The sequence below is a fragment of the Quercus robur genome, chromosome 4, assembly GCF_932294415.1.
Source record: "Quercus robur chromosome 4, dhQueRobu3.1, whole genome shotgun sequence".
NCBI lineage: Eukaryota > Viridiplantae > Streptophyta > Magnoliopsida > Fagales > Fagaceae > Quercus > Quercus robur.
The window spans coordinates 83,538,115-83,557,416 of record NC_065537.1 but is presented as its reverse complement, the minus strand read 5'-3'; the positions used below and the strand labels follow the sequence as shown (position 1 = coordinate 83,557,416).

Here is a 19,302-nt window from a genome sequence, read left to right as displayed (position 1 = left end):
TATATATTCAAAAGATTTATTCCAAGTGACATCTAAATATCCATGTACGTGACATTATTCATAACATAATACAAAAATGACAAATAAACTGACTTGATGTTCTTGATAGTGAAAAATATTAAAGAAAAATAATAAATATGTACAATAACAACTTAGATACTCTAGATGCAAGTGATCAAATGTTATCGCCTCAAATAAAACTACCATTGTGATTTGTTAGGAAAAAATTACACACCCCAAACAACCTTCTCCACACCCCCCCCCCCCCCACAAAAAAAAAAACACAAAAGAAGGACAAAAACGACCCAGTCACTCATACAAAACTTATAGAGTGGGTGGGTCTTTCAACAATAGATGCTTTTTCTTCAGTTGCCTTAATCCTTTTTTGCTAAGAATTAGCAAACAAATGACACCAATTGGTCTACATTTTACCCTGATGCTCCAGCAGTAGCACGCTTATCATATTCCCCTTGCTCTTCTTTGGCAAACTCTTCAATCAATTCACGTTGCCTTGGGGTCAAATTCCTGCACAAATCAAGCATTTTAATCTACTATAAAAATGAGAGGTTGCAAACACATTCCCATATGATGCTATAATATGACACTTTTTTTCCCATATATAGTCCACACACTGGATTGAATTGAACCATAAAAATACATTCTGGAGGGTGAAAAATCCTGCAACAACAATGGCTAAGAACAAGGAAACCTACAATGGAATGCTGACATTGAAGTGCACATATTGATCACCAAATGAGTAAGAGTTCCTCGTCTTGATCCCTGCATAAAAACAATGAATTCAGAGGGAAAACACACACAATTTCAATATAAAAAAAGAAAATAAAATAAAACAAAAGTTTTTACTCTCAAGATATTTAGAATCTTAACAGACAAATAAAATTAATGATATTACATTTAATAAGTTGCTTAACTAGGGTAAAATCATCGAATCCTACATTGAAATGATGGTCAGCAACAAATTGCATATTTTATGTGACTCATGTGGACTCTTAACGTTAGCCATAGAGGATACTCTTCTATCAAATTTTCTTGTTGATTCCTTACTTTAAAATAAAAAAGGAATAAATCATGGCAGTAAGAAAAAACCACATTGACACAAGCTGAGGAAGTTGCTTCAATTAAAATTTTGGGGGTTTATTGATACAAGGAACAAAGTGGCTAAAATGTAAAAGGACCAATTATGTCACACACTATTCTCGATAGAGAGCAGGATGCAAGTGGCAAGCCAAAATAGAATCATTTATCACACACAAATTTTAATAAGTGAACATAATGAAATTTGGCGTGTCTAGCTCACCAACCTTTCTTCTTCAAAACTACCTTCTGACTGGGCTGGGTGCCAGAGTGAACCTAAATATTAGAAATTAGTTAGATCATGATACTATAGAGAACTAGAACAAGAAAGAACCTCTACAAGAAGCCAGTAATCTTAGGCTAAAAGCCAACCCCATAGGAATGACATGGAGGAATAGAGAGATGCTATTTGGCTTTGGTTTTTTCTTGACCCAACAAAGGGACAAGGACATGAAAGAACCTCAACAAACAAACCAGATCTCATTTTGATCCGGTTACCGTCCCATGTGGGGGTCAAGTCCAATAATCAAGTCGCATGAGTTGCAAGAGTAAATTCCAAATGAGCTGATAGAATCTCAACAAAGAAAACAGTCATAAATGAAATTTTCCCATTGCACAATTACTTATTAAAAAAAAAAACAATAAAAAAACCTTGAGGATTACATCTCCTGTGAGAGTTGGGACTTGGATTGTTCCCCCCAAAATTGCCTGCAATCCAATAAACCCAAAAAAAAAAAAATTTAACTAGATCAAAAATAAAAGTTTTTTTTTTGACAAGTAATAAAGATTTTATTAACAGAAAAAATGTAATTAAATTATTTTTATCATTCCTTTGACGGCTTTTAGCAATCTAATAATTATAGAAACAAATCAAAAAGTACCTAAATTTTTTTGCTGCCAGAAAATTCCCAAAATGTATCTTTAAGAACATCTATCTTTAGCTTTATATTCCATCTTTTTGAAACCATAATCAACCTACAGACCCTAAAACCTTCTTCCTTAATTGCTAACAGGTGACTGAGGAGGTGTTAAGAAACAGCATAATAGGTGACTTCCTGGAATTCGTCTACAAAACTGAAAAACTCGTTGGAAAATCTTCTGTAAAGATAATTTTCCACATTTTCAAGTATTAGTTCTTATCGTTTTTATCACCATACACTTTAGTCCATTTCCAATCTTCGTCCTGGTATACATAGTGAGAAGAAGTACATTGTGGGTACTCTTCTTTCATCCATTAAATATATACTATTTGAGATGTTTCTGTCCATAGGACAGAAAATAGGCTGACCTCCAAAAATGTTGATTCAATCAACCACAAATACATGTTAAGAATATATATGAATCACCAGGTCAGTTTCCCATGTGTCTTGACATTTAAGTTTAACCTCTATTCACTTCGTAATTGCAGATTACTAAATTGCCCATTAGTCCAATATCTAGTAAGTGTAAGTTATACTTATACATTAATGTTGAAAAATGACAAGCTTCGTAGACAGTGGCTGCAAAACTTCTTTGACAATTATTTAAGCCAATTTTGATTATGTAGGTGCATTTTGTTAGAATTTGGATGTGTCAATTTGAACAATTAGGCATTTTGGTATTTATCAAACTATTAGTACTAGATTATTTTGTAGGTTAAACTATTTGGCCTATGTGGCATTTTGAACTATTTAAAATGGAGCTTATGCTTATTTTGAATTATGAGAATTACTATCCATATATATGAGCAAGATGATGGGTAAAAAATGAGATAGTTTTCCAAAAAATGCTCTTTGGAAAATGACTCATTTTTCAAAAAACGTTAATGCTGAAACAAACAAAGCATAAATATTCACAATAAAGTCAAAGATAATTTTAGCTTAGGCATGAAGCTTTTTCTCAGCAAAGACCTGAATGCAATTAATATTTCCTAACGCTAAACACAATAGCTATTTTATTCAAAAATCTCATACAACACACTGTTCAAGACATCCATGCACTACTGGCCACCGATGCCTACAAAATGAAGACATTGGAAAGCATTACCTGAGTAATACTCAAAACAGCATCTACATGAATGTCAGCACCTTCTCTTCGGAAAACAGGATCTTCGTGAACCTGCAGAGAAGAAAATGATATTTTACAGTTTAGGGGTTGGGGGGAAGGCATCCAAGCAGTGAAGTACCCACTAAAAATAAACAAATGATGACACACTAAACATATATATATATATATATATAGATATATAGTTAACTTAATGACAATATAAAGATCACCAGGTTGATTTCCATCAGGATCTGCTCCACCACTTCTACTCACCTTTATGGTCTCATCATTATCTACTCCTGCAAATGGCAAAGGAGGAGAGTCAAGCATCTATAAAAACTAGCATATACAAAACCTATAAAACCAGTTATTTTTCTTTTCTTCTTAAAGCTTAAAAAACGACATCTGATTTTTGCTACCTGATGCAAACAGACCTGTAATTATAAAATAAAGCCTGCAAACCCATCCATTTCATTAGCAAATGCCTACTCTACTATATCCTAACAAACCATAAACAAATTTTAAGGCCTGAATTGATAAGATCATGCATTAGACTTAGTAGCAGGGGAGTTTATTCCACACCAAGCTAGGATAAGAATAGCTTGACAACAGCACGGAATTTTTGCAATGCAACCACCAGATCCTAAAAAAAAAAAAAAACAAAAATAATTTTTCAAAAAAATCATAAAATAAAAAAAGAAATACCTGGCACGATATTAAGCTTGGCTGACTTCGTTCCTAATACAACTCGCCTTCCTTTGCATGACTTGTAGATATACTTAGGCTCTGGAAAAAAAAAAAAAAAAAAAAAAATTAACTGGTATTAGAGACTTAGAAAAACCATGAACTCTTTATCTCTAATATAACAAACCAGTTAAAAAAAAAAAAAATAGGGATAGAAATATATAATATAGTAAACTTTGCACCAACCATCATACATAATCAACACAAATGGAAGTGAAGAAACCACTTAATATCAATGCCTAATAAACACACAGATATATATATATATATATATATATATATATATATATATATATCTGTGTGAGAAGCCAAAAACCAATTAGAAAGGTAAACAATGCCAACCTATAATCATGAATTAATAACTTAAATTCTGTCAACCATCATTCCTTTTATGTTACAAAAAAAGTATTTTCCAAAGAGACATTATGAAACATCCATAGAAAAGTGAGAAACAATTAAATTGATGATCTTTTTTTTTTTTTTTTAAAGTGCAATTCAATTGATTACTTTCATATTTACGTTAATGATTGCGTGTAAATTCAAATAAATGCAACATACCGGCACAATTTCCCGTTCTCCATGACACTGAGGACAAGTAATCTGCACCATAAATGGGCCCTGTTGCATGGAAATCTGGATAGGCAGCCAAACATCAAGTTAAAAATGTAAATTTATCCTCCTTAAAAATGTATAGGTTCCTTCTTCCTAGCAAAACTGACCATTCCTAAGCCTTTACAGCGAGTACATTTTTCAGGTTTGACTCCAGGGGCAACACCACGCCCACCTGCAAAACTCCAGAAACAGAATAAAATCTTACATTGGGAACCTTTCCTCCAAACTAAATTCACTCTACCAACCAAACAGAGCAAAGCAACCAAAATTCTGGAAAAATATCTGCCAGCAGTAAAATTGCAGAATCATTTGAAACACTTGATTAGTGAATAAAAACCACCATACCACAAGGTTCACATGGCAAATGAATTTGAAATGTCACAGTCTTGGTGCTTCCCTGAACAGCCTCCATAAAGGATAGTTCAAGAGATACCTGTGATCATTAATCAATGATGAAAACATAAAAACAAATGATATGTGCATAAACAGCAAGCAAACCTTGACATCTTCACCTCCATGTCTACGACCAAAGAAGTCTTCGAATATCTGATCTCCATAGTAGAGAATGCCACAGCATGCAAATTGAAATATTGCATTAGATTTCAAAGGTGAAATTAGCATCCTTAAAAACAAAAAACAAAAAACTACAAATGCAGACAATGTTTACAATACATCATCATCCCATCCTTAAACCAAACTATGGACATTAGCATAAACAGCAAAGCTACAAATGCAGATAATGTTTCCACCAGGCTTTCTAAGAATTATAATTAAAGCTTTGTTTGGTTTGCACGTCCGTGTTTCAGGCCTCTTCTTTTTTTATTTTTTAAACCAGCGCCTATTGCACTGTTCATGTCATGAACATTGCAAATAGGCATGCGGACAGTAATTTTAAAAGTGAACAATAACTGGAAAATGATTTTTTTTTATTGTTTTCAGTTTTCAGCAAAATAAGCAATATCTAAACGCATACTAAATATATTTATCCCAAAAAAAAAAATAATATAATCAAGTGTATGATGAAATTGTCGTGGAACTTATGGATGCAACTCAGTAAGATTTGTTTGTCCATGGCCTTACTATTATGGTGCAGGTACTTATGCATTAATGGAGCAAATGAAGATGGACCACTTATCAGGTGGCAAATGCATTAGCAAGAGGCCACGAAGCAAAGACAGGATACTATGAACAATTATGTGACCCTTGCCTTTTTTTCCTTAGCAGTAGATGCAGACTTGGTGGGAGTTTGCTTCCCTAGCATTTGTGGTGTGAACAATTTTTGAATTCTATAAATGTTGTTTAGTACCAAAACAAGCAATGCCCAAATTTTCAATACAACCAAAACTGAAGAAGGCAGCACTCAAGGAAAAAAAAAAAAAAAAAAAAAAAAGAGAGAGAGATTTAAGTAGCACTTATACAATAAAAGCATTAACAAAATAAAGCCACAAATCGATAAAACTAAAACCAGTAGAACAATTTTGAAAGAATGTGTTAGGACATATGTGATTCACTTGTTAGGAACATATGTCACTATTTTATATAATTGGCTAATTCTTTGACAAAACGCACTTTACTTGTATTTGGGTAGATCTAGGATGTGTTTAATGCTTCAAGAAACTTTGTTTCAAGATCAAGTGTTGAAGCAATGCAAGTCTGTCCAAGATGCAAGTCTGTCCAAGATGCAAGTCTGTCCAAGATTCAAGTCTGTTCAAGATTCAAGTTTGAAAAGTGCCTATCATTAAAGCTTAACAGCTAGTCATCTATCGAGTTTGAAGAGTTTTTCCAGCCCCAAGGCTCGACAGCAGCTTGACAGATAGCCATCTGTCGAGGTTTATGAAAAACAGAATTTCAGTTCTGTTTTGACTCTAATCCGTCATTATGTATTTGAACTTTCTTTTTTCATAACCCTAGATATATAAAAGGATTATTTTAAGGACCGTCAAAGGTGGAACAAATTGCACAAGTGTTGAGCAAAGTTTGTTCAAGCAAATTGTGATCGGAGACACAATTTTGCCCTAGTTCATCGTTCTTGTGAAGAAATTGCTGTGTTTGTGCACCATAGGGTTTTGTGGCCAAGCATCTTCTTGATCTTCATCGTTTGGATGAACTGAAGAACTTTGCAGCCAACAACCTTCTCTAGTTGGTGATTGAAGTCACATACTGGGATCCACGCAATTGGTTAGTCACGTACTAGGAGTCTTGCATTATAAGGAGAAATTGTTACTACAGAATATGTCCAATTGGGTATTGGGATAAGGATTAAATTGTAGGTTGGTATAAGGTACTGGGATTCCTTTACTTGTAACCGCTTGTTGTGATAATAATGGATTCTCGGGAGTGGTGACCTTAAAATCACCCGATAAGGTTTTTGTCGTGTTGGTTTTCCCTATTTGTAAATAAATCGTCATGTCAATTTAATTTCTGTAGCACTTTAGTTAATTGGTGATTTGTTTGTGTTACCACGCACTTTGTATGTTAATTAACTTAATTAATTCATTTGGCTAAATTAATTGGTTAATTTATCATTAGAGGTCAATTCGTTTTTGGCCTATCAAAATGTACTTACATTGTCTTGGAAGAAATCTTTAAATGGATTATGAAAATCATTGGGAACACCACTGTCTCCTTGTTGTACATATGCCTCATGGCCAACCTATAAGATAGTGTGTACAGACAATGTAACTACAGATAAAGACTAAAGTGATAGGAAGAAAAGTGCTGAATTATGTTAAAAAATGGAAAGCTAATGTAGTTTCTAAAATGCACAATTAAGTAGTATTATACAGAGTAGTTTTACTGAGATGCTAATATAAAGGCAAAGCAAGTTGGTTTGCTCACTCAAATAAAAAATTAAACAGAATAATTCATCAAGGTTAGCAAAATTAAGATTTTCAACATGTGATTAAAGCCCACTGTCCACAGTAAATGAGTTTGATTTTCAATGTCGGACTATAGTTGTTCATCCCAGTAACTAAGAACTACAATTGTATGCATGATATTTTGGATTGAACACATACCATCTGCCATTGAAATCTAAAAGGGTGTGCGTGCGTGTATTTAAGCTCCAAGTTGTTGTAACAGCCCAATTGTGGGCACAGGTTTATACAAAACCAACAGTTTAATGGATTTGACTGGGTTTGCTTCTTGTGAGCTTATCAAACTGGTTCAGTATCCCATTCAGGGGTTTTAGTCTGCAATTGAAGAACACGAATTCCCTCATGCAAAAAGATAACAAAACTCCAAGGTTATAGAAAAGGGAAGAATGCTCTTAAGAACAGTGTTAACAGAACTCCCAACCCATAAGGAACAAGAAATACTCTTCCAATAATGCCCATATTGTATGTAGGACATCTTTCAAAGGTTTATACTATGAAAAGAATATGACCATGCAGTTAGAAAGGTTTAATTCCATGCAAGTTTTTCCTATCCTTTTTTGTGTTATCCAGGAAATGACATCTATCCAATTACTTTTCAAACAATAGGATCAACAAGAATTTCAAACCCAAGGAGTTTGCATGGTAACAGGAAATTACTATTATTCAAATCCACCAGAAATATTCCAGCAGAAAGCCGGTCAACATATAATTGTAAGTTAACAAAAGCTATAACTTCGAGGGGAGGGGGGAGATTAAATGTGAAACCTGATCATATTGTTGTCGCTTCTCATCATCTTTCAAAACCTACAACAACAATAAGAATAATAGATTAGATTAAAAAGTCTTGACAAGGTGTCTAGGAGATTCTAAAGTCAAAATAAAATAAAACCTCATATGCTCTTTGAACTTCTTGAAACTTTTTCTCAGCTTCAGGATCATCTTTATTTGTATCTGGAGGCAGATTCTTCGCAAGCTGCAGAACAATGCCAGATTAACCAAAAAATCATAATAAATGGAGGCAATTAAAAGCAAAAAACACAAAGTTAAGATATACAGACTATACTGTCCTAGCAAACTACACAAATCATAAGGCTGCCTACCAATCACCTCCCAAACCACAAAAAGTGGGATTTTTGTGCACTAGGTGTGGCCTTTTTTTCCTTCTTACAGAAATGAATATGAATAAATTTTATTCATTTACATCAATACACATGAAAATACCTTTTTTCCCTCCTACCATAGAAACCAGCATGCTATATCATTCATTCTTTAAGATTTCAGAAAAAAAGATTCACATCTCCATCTAAAATGTTAAGCGTTTCAAAAATATAACAAAGAAAACAATAATGCCACACTCGAAATATTCAAGGTATGACATTGCAGTGATCCATACATGCAGATTTTCTCTCTTTAAATTTTCAGTGCTCTTCTTCATTCTATAATTAAAGAAACGATCATGCCAATGTGTGATCAACAAATCAGTGGTAAATATTACTCATCAAAAAAGAAAAAAATCAGAGTAAAAAATCGGTATTCTTTATCCATGTTCTACATACATAATAGATATATACCATAGAAACCAGCCAGAAATTTTCCATGAATTTCTATATAAAAATGTGATATTAAAGAGGAAGGGGGAAAATAAACAAGAGACAAGGCAAACAACCTACCCCATAATAAGCTTTTTTAATCTCAGATGCATTTGCATTCCTGCTCACACCAAGTACATCATAATAATCTCTCCCCATAGGCGCTGATAAAAATAAATAAATCAATACAAATGCAGTAAATATTTTCCTCAGTTTATTTTCATCATCAAATATTAAGTAATAAACAAATTACAACATTCATAGAGCAAGGAAGAAGACAAAAAGAGTCAGTGGCACATTATGCTCCAGAAATTTTCTGAAAACTTTTTGACCAAAAAAGAAAAAAAAAAAAAAAAAATCTATCTATCTAGGTTGACATGATAGAGGGGGAACATACTCTTCAGCAAAAATATTCTGCTGAACAAATTATCAAAGGAAAACATATCATCGATCAAATATTCAAAGTGCAATTATGAATATTGATCAAATAGTAAATAATGTCCAATTAACGTGATTTTTGGCATGCATGTTAAGAATATAAAGAACATATAATCTAACATTGGATTTTCAAATTATTTATCCAATAAAAAGTTATTAGATGGTGGAACATGTGTAACTTGATCTCATCTCATTCATATAGACACATATATAAGTGTAAGTGTGGTGAGTTCGTATTCAATACCAGTGCCATGAATTAATCTAGCTGAGCCAAAATTGGCATTCAGAGCTCCCAATAACAACCAATTTTTCTGACTAACTGCATATCACAATACACAAAATATTAGCTCAATATTATTAAAATTATACTATATTCAAATAAATTAATCCAATAATCAGTACAAAAACAAGCACACTGCTCACTTTGTTGCAAACAACACTCAAGAAATGAAAGCTTAATAAAACAAGAATTGAACCTGACAAATAAAATCCTAATTTGAAATGGGATATTGGGTATTATTCATTCAAACTTCAAAAAAATTCAATTTTATTTTCATATTCCCAAATTCTCAAAACCCCAACAAACAAAAATTGAAGTTACCATTTTTGGAAGTGTAATTCCCAAGAATCCGAGAAGGGTTACAAACCCCAGAAATGAAATTCCTATCTGCCCCTTTACACACGGTCTTGTATATCTGCAAGATTCAAAACCCCACAAAACCAACCAACCAAAAATTCAAACTTTTTTCACAAACCCACCAAAAAAATTAGGGAATTGATTTGAAAATCGAAGTGGGATTGAAGAAAGAGAGCGACGAGCGAGGCGCGTACTATGTCATGCCTGTGTTTCTAGATGCTGCTTTGGTGTGAATATAGCTGCTATAGTTGAAGCAACAAATTGAGTTATACACTTAACCCCCATTTCTAGCAATTTGCCTATTTCTTGCAGTAAAGGTCGCCATACTTGAAATCGTAACTCTGTGTGTTCTCGCTCTCTTTCTCTCCTTTTTATTTTTATTTTTTTTTATGGTTATGGTTCTAGAGTAGCACCTCCATCATGCCTATGGTCCGTTTCTTGTGTCATTATTATTTCTGGTTTACTTTGTGCAATCATGACTTCTATGACTCATTTTACTCCGTGTGTGTGTTTTCGTTAGGCATCTTATATTATATACTATACTAGTTGTTAACGTGTGTGATGCACACGAAAGTTTGACAAAAAAAATATTTATATGATATTTAAACCGGGAAAATTGCATTGAGCTCCCTCCTAATTTTAGATTGAACAATAACCTCTTTACTTACAAAATAAGTTGCATTCACCTCCCCTACACCTTAACACCATTAAATCCACTATGGAAATGGATATATTGAAGCTTTTTACTTCCACTTTTTATTTGAAATTCCCATTTTACACTCACTTAAAAATGGTAAAATTTCTCTTTTACCCTTTACTCACTTCTATATTTCTGTCTGGTATCTTGATATGTTTTGCAGTTACTACTTCTTTTTTTTTTTTTTTTTTTTTTTTTTTTTTGCAGTTACTACTTCATGTTCTATCATATTGATCACTTTTTGTCAATTTACATACCTCTAATTTTTTTTTTTTTTTTTTTTTAAGAGTTAGGTAAACTAAACAACTTCAAGCAGTTGTATTTGGATTGTTCATCGATTGATAAAAGCTTTCTTCATAAAATAATTAGAGTTATGACTTCTCTTAATGTGTATTGTCAATGAGCGGTTGTGGACTGAAGGGCACCTTACCTGCCGAAGGTAGGTTTTTTTTCACAATAATATTGCTTAGACTAATTAGAATAGTTTCTTTAAAAAAATTATAATTACAATAGTAGAACCTAATAACTAATTTACCGGCTGGTGTGAACATAAGAAGCTCCAAGAGTACCTCAACGACAATAAATTTGGAAGGGAGACTACCTTCATATATGGCAAACTTGACATCACTTGAGTACCTTTCTTTCTCAAATAACAACTTCTTGATCCCATCCACATTTTCCTTCATTTTCAACCTCTCAAATCTGAAGATCCAATTATGTGATAACAATATATCAGCTCCGGAACCTACTCTCTTACTTGGATGCAAACTATACTGGACCTGGATCCAGATTCCGTATCTTGAGACCAGAACTAATTACTGCCTTTTGCCAGGTAAGTAATGACATTCTGATATTAACTACACTTTGGAACTTGTTTTATATGTTCCATTTTTAATATAAACGTTTGCTTTTATGGGAGAAGGCCCAAGCTAAAGAAAGGTCAAAATTTAAGTCTGAAGGAGATGCTCATGTGACCACTGATTCTTCAACAGTTGCAGGTGTTAAAGAACAGGTGAGAAGAGTGGCAAATGCAACCGCAGCTTTTGATTGCTGTATAGTGGTGTTTTTGTTAGGAGTGTATTGCATCCTTGAAAGTTTATTCGGTGATTAAATATTTATTTATATTTTATTGGTTTTGTCTCTTTTTTTCCCCACCTTGTATTCTTGGACTACCTACTGCTAACTCACTTTATGTGCCAATTATATATGTTGCGGTATGATTCACAATGGAATTAGCAGTGATTTGAACTTTTTGTGTGTGTAATGCATGCGTGTTTATTAAATGACAATATCTCCATGCCCTTGAATTAGCAGAATCTGTCATGTTTGTGTTTCTAGAAGCTGCTTTAGTGTGAATATAGCTGCTATAGTTGAAGCAACAAATTGAGTTATACACTTACCCCCATTGGAGTCATTTTTAGCAATTTGCCTATTTCTTGCAGTAAAGGTTGCCATACTTGAAATTGTAACTCTGCGTGTTCTCGCTCTCTTTCTCTCCTTTTTATTATTTTTTTTTTTTATGGTTATGGTTCTGGAGTAGCACCTCCATCATGCCTATGGTCCGTTTCTTGTGTCATTATTATTTCTGGTTTACTAGTGTGTTTAGTGAATGGGATATTTACGGGCCTATAGAATTAGCAAATTCCAAGGTTGAATTGGAGTATATATTTTTATATTTTGTTAAAATTAATTAACGGAAAAAAATCTGGTGGGTGCAGTAGTTGTGGGGGTACATTTTCATTTAAGGAATTGTGTATTTACTTGGATTTGGGCATGAAACTATAAATCACATGTTTATGTTACTATCATCATGTAAGACCAGTTCAATTGCTGTTCGGTATATATTATAATAAGAAATAGCTTGTGCCCTGAATTTCCTCTTAGTAATCTGCAATATGTGGTTCTTTCTGTTTCTGTTCACAGGCTGAAACGAAAGAAGGGAGGGATGAGAATGTTAAGGATTGTGCTTCTTCCACACGAGGACATTCTTTTCAACCCTACTGCCTTAACTGAATTTAAGTTGTCCGGGAGTCAAGATGCAAGTTTGAACCTATTAATATTGTTTGTCAAGATTATTAGATTCTAAATTTGCTAATTTTCAGCCAGAAAGTAAAAAAAATAAATAAATAAAAAAATGAAAAGAAATATCTGATATGTTTTTGACCCTTTGCCTTCACTAGGAGATAGCAGAAGATGAAGAAAAGGAAAGTGAGTTCATATCTTACAAATGTTGTGCTTCCAAAGTTTGTACAAGATCTTTGCATGCACGCTTGAAGTTTCACCTATGGATGGACAAACATTAACTGAAGCAATCCATGCTCATGGAATTAATGTTCGCTATATTGGAAAAGTAAGCGTTTGTGAATGCTTAAATATTAGCATGTAACTATGGAAAATAAATATAAATCAATGCCTGAATTGAAATTTATTATTTTTGTTAAAACTGTCATGTTCATAACTTTTCCATCTTTCTGCAAATGATTGTATTGCTTTTGACATGTCTGGAGCTTTGCTACAGGTGGCTGATGGGACAGAACATTTACCACATTTGTGGGATCTTTGTTCTAATGAGATTGTTGTTAGGTCTGCAAAGCACATCCTCAAGGTGATAAGCTCATAAGCATAATCTAAGCAGCTTCTACATTATAAATGATGTTACAAAGTGTGTATACATTGTTTCAATTAATTCCACAGTTTCACCACAATAATTTGCAAAGAGGTGTCGCATGTTACTACGTCAATTGTAAAATGTGACATCTTTTTCCTGCCGTTTGTGTTAGAGATAGACACCATCAACTTTGCCTACAAGAGGGCGGTCTGGCATAGCTTGCACACATGCATGTGGAAACACATTTCCTGTTCACATCCACACTTCCCTTCCCAGTCTGATTAAACTGACTCCATCTTGAGCAGGATGTTTTGAGAGATAGAGAGGATCATGATATTGCGCCAGCTATATCACATTTCTTCAATTGCTTTTTTGGAAGTATTCAAGCTGTTGGCTCAAAAGTTGCTGCCAACAATATGCAGTCCAGAACCCACAAAAAGGTATGTGTCACATGGATCAATAGTTCCAGGATTTCTTATGGTTTTTTTTTTGGCTTTTACTGCTTTCAGCTTTGAGCTTTTTGTGAGCTAACTCTTGAGGCCATATGTTCCCTCGGTTTGTGGTCCGTCATTGTAATTGTACAACAATCAAAGCAATTAAGTTGCATCTTTTTCTTCGGAAGAAAGTTTAAATTTTTTCTTGAAATATTAAATGATGTTTACAATCTAAAATCTTTACTAAATTCACTCAATTTTCGTAATGGAAATGGTAAAATGAAATTTTACTCTTGATGGAGAAATCTTGGCCCAAGGCTGTTCTTTATGTTTCATATTTTTTTAGGACCAAGGAGACCATCAATGTTCAGGAAAGCCTTCTAAGGGGCTAGGAAGGTTTAAAGGTGGGGCGTCTGCAAGGAAGAATCAATCGTCATTTATGAATCTTAGCTCAGAAACTCTATGGTCAGACATACAAGAATTTGCTAAACTCAAATATCAGGTATCAGTTTTTATCAAGTCTCTACAAGGACACTGGATATTTCTAGAAGGTTGAAGGAGTCATTTCCTGCAAAAAGTATATAAAATTAAAAAAAAAAAAAATTTGGGTTGCATCCGAGTAAATTTCTTAGGCTATATAAAAAAAAAAAATTTAATTAGGTGATTATTATTATTACTTTTTTTTTGCCATGCTTAGTTAAAAAACTTGTGCAATCGGGAGATCTTTTACTGTGGTTTTTCTTTCCAATAGTACATCATCTTAGGTCAAGGGGCCATATTCTGAAATGGGATCACATTTTAGATTGGTCCTTTTCCTTTTGATGCTGTAGAAAATAAAATGGACTAATCTGTATCATATGGGATCCTCAAGCACATTCTTTCTTCTTTCCGTGATTCATGTCTAATGTGTGTCGGTATATGTTTGAAATATATTTTCTCATTGTTGTAGTTCGAGTTGCCAGAGGATGCAAGGTCACGTGTAAAGAAAGTTTCTATTATACGGAATCTTTGCCTGAAGGTGATTATAAGTTCATCTTCTCAAATTGATTCCCGTTTGAATTTCATAACGCCACAATATGTTGCAGTGAAAATTAGGGGTGTTGTCCTTTTGGAGTTCAAATCTTCTATCCCACTATTCCTGCTCCACTATATACTCCACAAATAAAAACATACCACATGTCCATCTAATTTATTAAATGCTAAATTTATGCCTTCTATTATTTCAATTACCTAAATATGATGAGTTATTTATTTATTTATTTTAGGAAATTGGAATAATAGAAGGTATAAATTTAGCATTTAATAAATTAGATGGACATGTGGCATGTTTTTATTTGTGGAGTATAAAGTGGAGCAGGAAGAGTGAGACAGAAGATTTGAAATTGTCCTTTTGTAATATGATTTCCCATTCTTTATAAATAAATAAAAATGATTGTCCGTTTTTATGCTACTATTGCCTAATGCTAAAAAAAAAAAAAAAAAAAAAAAAATTATGTTGAGCACATGCTCTGAATGATGGACAATAGTTTTAAGGTTAGTTCAATTGCATATTTATGGTATGATGTCTTACATTTATGCATTTTCCTTCTTATGCTTGGCGCTTTCTCATGCTATTGTCTGCTTTGTCTAGATATTTCCTATTATACATGTCAGGAGTTCGGGTCTTTTATAGTTGGACGTGTCTAACTTATTATGCCTTAAATCATGTTCCACGAGTATTGATTTGTTAATATCTAAACATAAGCAACTACTATATGTAAGGTTGAATTTATTCAACCATCTAATTGGCTTTATTCCGTGCCAAATTTGCTTGTAATTCAGCATTTAGTAACCCTGTATTTAGGTGGGTTTGTTGTAAGGGTAGTGAGTGAGATAGAGTGAAGATTGCTCAAAAGTGTGCAAGAAAACAGAGAGTCGCGGCTGGGACTCGCGGGTGGACTCGTGGCTGCAAGCCGCCAGAAGCTGCACACGTGCCAAGCATGCTGGAAGATGAACAGTCATGCTAGCTGGAGCACTACAAGACAAAACAGGACAACTGGCCATACGGTTAACTCGCGACTGGATCTCGCGACTTGGTCAAGCCGCGAGGTCAAGCCGCGAGCCACCCCTGTTTTGCCAAAACCTGACGTTTCACATTCCTCTCCACTCTAGTATAAATACCCTTTTAACCCACGATTGAAAGAGAGCTTCCAGAGAGAATTTTGAGAGAGAAACCCTAAAGAAAAACCAGATTGCTTCATCCACAATCTATACCTTAGAGTCTCTTCAAATTCCCTCACTCTCTTCCTCTCCATTGTAAAAACCTTGAGAGGCATTATACCAAACCTGGTTCTCACCATTATCATCTCTGTGAGACAGTCGTTTGGAATTCTGGGAAGCAGTTAGGAAGGAGCCAATCTTCATTGGTTGATGCTATGGTCTAGTAGCGGAATCCGGGAAGCTAGAAAAGAAAAAGGTTCGGCACAACCTCGTTGGAGCAAGAAGCTTGGAGGGCTTAGGTGCACTGGGTAGATTAGGCTTGGAGGGTCTATTGCTGTCCTTGTATCCCAACTGTATTTTCTAGTGGATTGATTACCGCTTGGAGGGCGGCGGAGAGGTTTTTCGCCGAGGACTTCGGTTTCCTCTTCGATAACACATCGCGTGTTGTCTTTGTGTTTGCATCTTCCTTCCTCTCTATCTTTGCTTTTATATTATCTGCTGTGGATTTGATTTTGTTATGGCTAAGATAGTTTATAACCAATTTCATATTATAGCATATGTTAAGTTTCCGCACACTAGTTGTTTGACATATTGCTTGTATTGGTTAAGTTGGTTTTTGGGGGTCTAAACGTTCAAAAGTGTTTTTGTACACGTTTTTGAACTTTCAATTGGTATCAGAGCGGGTACACTGCTGTTGGTTTTATTACCTAAGTGTGATCCTGGACCCCTGAGTTGTGGTTGTTGTTTTCGTTTATACCATGCTGAATTGTAGCTCAAGTGTTTGTGAAAATGTCTCTATGCATATGTCTGAAAGGTGTCTTACTGATGATCTTGTAGAGTTATTAAAAACTAAGAAACATGCTAGAGTTTTTGTTCACATGCTGGAATATCTTGAAAATCAGAATCTTGTCTTACACAGTAGCATATCTGAATCTAAATCATTGATTAAGAAATATAAAAGAAAGAATAGAATGTTGTGTGAGATGATTGAGAATCTGAAAATGAAAAATCAATCTAAAAGAAGCATGAAACCTGATGATGAGTTTGTGTTTGAAGGTCAGGAATGTCTGTCACATGTGAACCTATTTGTGCATACCTCATTAAAGGTGTTTAATGCATGTTTGTGGTATCTTGACAGTGGGTGTTCTCGCCATATGACAGGGGATAAGTCACTGTTTAAGTCACTCAAAGAAAAGGTTGGTGACTATGTGACCTTTGGGGATGGAAGCCATGCTCAAGTCCTAGGCAAAGGAACCATTGAGATACCCAGTTTGCCTCTGTTGAAAGATGTGCTGTTCATAAAAGGGCTGAAAGCGAATCTGCTGAGCATCACTCAAATTTGTGATGACGATTTCCTGGTACAATTCTCTAAGAAAGGATGTTTGATCATCAATGAAGAGGGGATTCAGGTTTTGGAAGGAAATCGGACTACGGATAATTGTTATGGAATAGTCCCCACGGCACCAATATCGTGTAGAAGTGCTCGGGTGGATATGTTGGAGCTGTGGCATCACAGATTTGGGCATGCCAACTTCAAACAAGTAGCAAAAGTCTCCAAACTTGAAGCAGTCGAGGGACTTCCTAAGTTTGGAAAAGTGAAGAAGACCATTTGTGGTGCATGTCAAATAGGGAAGCAAACTAAGGCAAGTCATCACAAGGTAAATGTGATAGCCACCTCTCGGTGTTTGGAGTTACTTCATGTTGATCTGATGGGGCCCACCAGAACTGAAAGCCTAGGGGGAAAAAGATACATTATGGTCATTGTGGACGACTACTCAAGATACACTTGGGTTGAATTCCTTAGAGAGAAATCAGAAGCTTGTGAGAGGCTGGAGATTCTGTGCAAGAAACTACAAAATGAAAAGGGGATTCCGATAGCCAAAGTTAGAAGTGATCATGGGAGAGAATTTGAGAATGCAAGATTCGAGTCCTTCTGTGAGAAGAATGGTATTAAAAGAGAGTTTTCAGCTCCCAAAACTCCACAACAAAATGGAGTGGTACAGAGAAAAAATCGTGTGATTCAGGAGATGGCAAGAGTCATGTTGCTTAACAAACAAATACCTCAAAAATTTTGGGGAGAAGCTGTCAACACCTCGTGTCACATTGGCAATAGGATTTTCTTTCGAGTTGGTACAAAGAAGACTGCATATGAGATATGGAATGGGAAGAAGCCTAAAGTGAAGTATTTCCGGGTATTTGGAAGTAAATGTTATATCTTAAATGATCGAGAGAATCTTGGGAAGTTTGATGCAAGAAGTGATGAGGGTATTTTTCTTGGCTACTCTACTACAAGTCGAGCGTATAGAGTGTTTAACAAGAGAACAAAGGCTGTGATGGAATCCATAAATGTCAAGATTGATGATGCCTTACCTAAGGTGGAAATGATTGATGATGTAGAAGGGCCAAGCACCGAAGAGCCTGATGTTGAGGTAAAAGCTTTGGATATAGAAGGTGAAGAACCTATACCAGAAGTAGAATCGACTCCCATCAACCCAAGAATGGAAACGAGATCGATGTCTAGAACTTCAAGTCCTCTTACTCCTCCAGAAGTTCATCCTCCTATCTCTCGTAGTGATGAAGTTTCCACTTCAAAAAGGCCATCTTCAAGAATTATCAAGAATCATCCGGAAAGTAATATCATAGGATCACTTGATGACGGTCTTCGCCTCAGGAAAGGAAATATTCTGCTAGCCAATCATGTAACATATCACTGTTATCTTGCACAATTTGAACCAAAAAGGGTTGAAGAGGCTCTTCAAGATGAGAATTGGGTTGAGTCAATGCATGAAGAGCTGAATCAGTTTGTGAGGAATGATGTGTGGGAACTTGCTCCACGGCCTGAGAACGTTCATGTTATAGGCACAAAGTGGATTTTTAAAAACAAAACTGATGAAGATGGAGAGATAATTCGAAACAAGTCTCGGTTAGTGGCTCAAGGATACACACAAGTAGAAGGAGTGGATTTTGATGAATCATTTGCTCCGGTGGCAAGACTCGAATCCTTTCGAATCCTCATGTCCATTGCGTGTACTTTGAATTTCAAGCTTTATCAAATGGATGTTAAGTGCGCTTTTCTGAATGGGTATTTAAATGAAGAAGTATTTGTTGAGCAACCAAAAGGATTTGAGGATCCTCATTTCCCGGAACATGTATTAAGATTGAAGAAAGCACTTTATGGTTTAAAACAAGCGCCTAGAGCCTGGTACGATCGTCTTACACATTATCTTCTAGATAGAGGTTTCAAGAGAGGGTACGCCGACCGAACTCTGTTTGTCAAAAATGATGAAGATTATCTCCTTGTGGCACAAGTCTATGTTGATGACATAGTGTTTGGGGCAACTATCGAAG

General features: G+C 34.9%; 1 protein-coding gene and 1 pseudogene across 1 annotated transcript; one reads left to right on the top strand and one right to left on the bottom strand.

Annotated features, from left to right (window-relative positions):
* Window positions 1-277: 277 nt before the first annotated feature.
* On the bottom strand, window positions 278-10,301 carry LOC126722790 (chaperone protein dnaJ GFA2, mitochondrial-like). Its single transcript, XM_050425936.1, has 18 exons — window positions 10,221-10,301; window positions 9,981-10,074; window positions 9,624-9,698; window positions 9,023-9,105; window positions 8,242-8,325; window positions 8,118-8,156; window positions 7,043-7,129; window positions 4,975-5,022; window positions 4,822-4,909; window positions 4,584-4,648; window positions 4,423-4,497; window positions 3,826-3,904; window positions 3,394-3,419; window positions 3,121-3,192; window positions 1,747-1,803; window positions 1,323-1,371; window positions 714-780; window positions 278-525 (listed from the first exon to the last, which is right to left on the bottom strand). Exons 1-18 carry the CDS (start codon window positions 10,299-10,301, stop codon window positions 429-431), a joined length of 1,266 nt encoding a protein of 421 aa, XP_050281893.1. The 3' UTR covers window positions 278-428.
* Window positions 10,302-11,099: 798 nt separating this feature from the next.
* The window catches only part of LOC126722789 (clustered mitochondria protein-like), a 68,197-nt pseudogene continuing 59,994 nt past the window's right edge, over window positions 11,100-19,302 (top strand).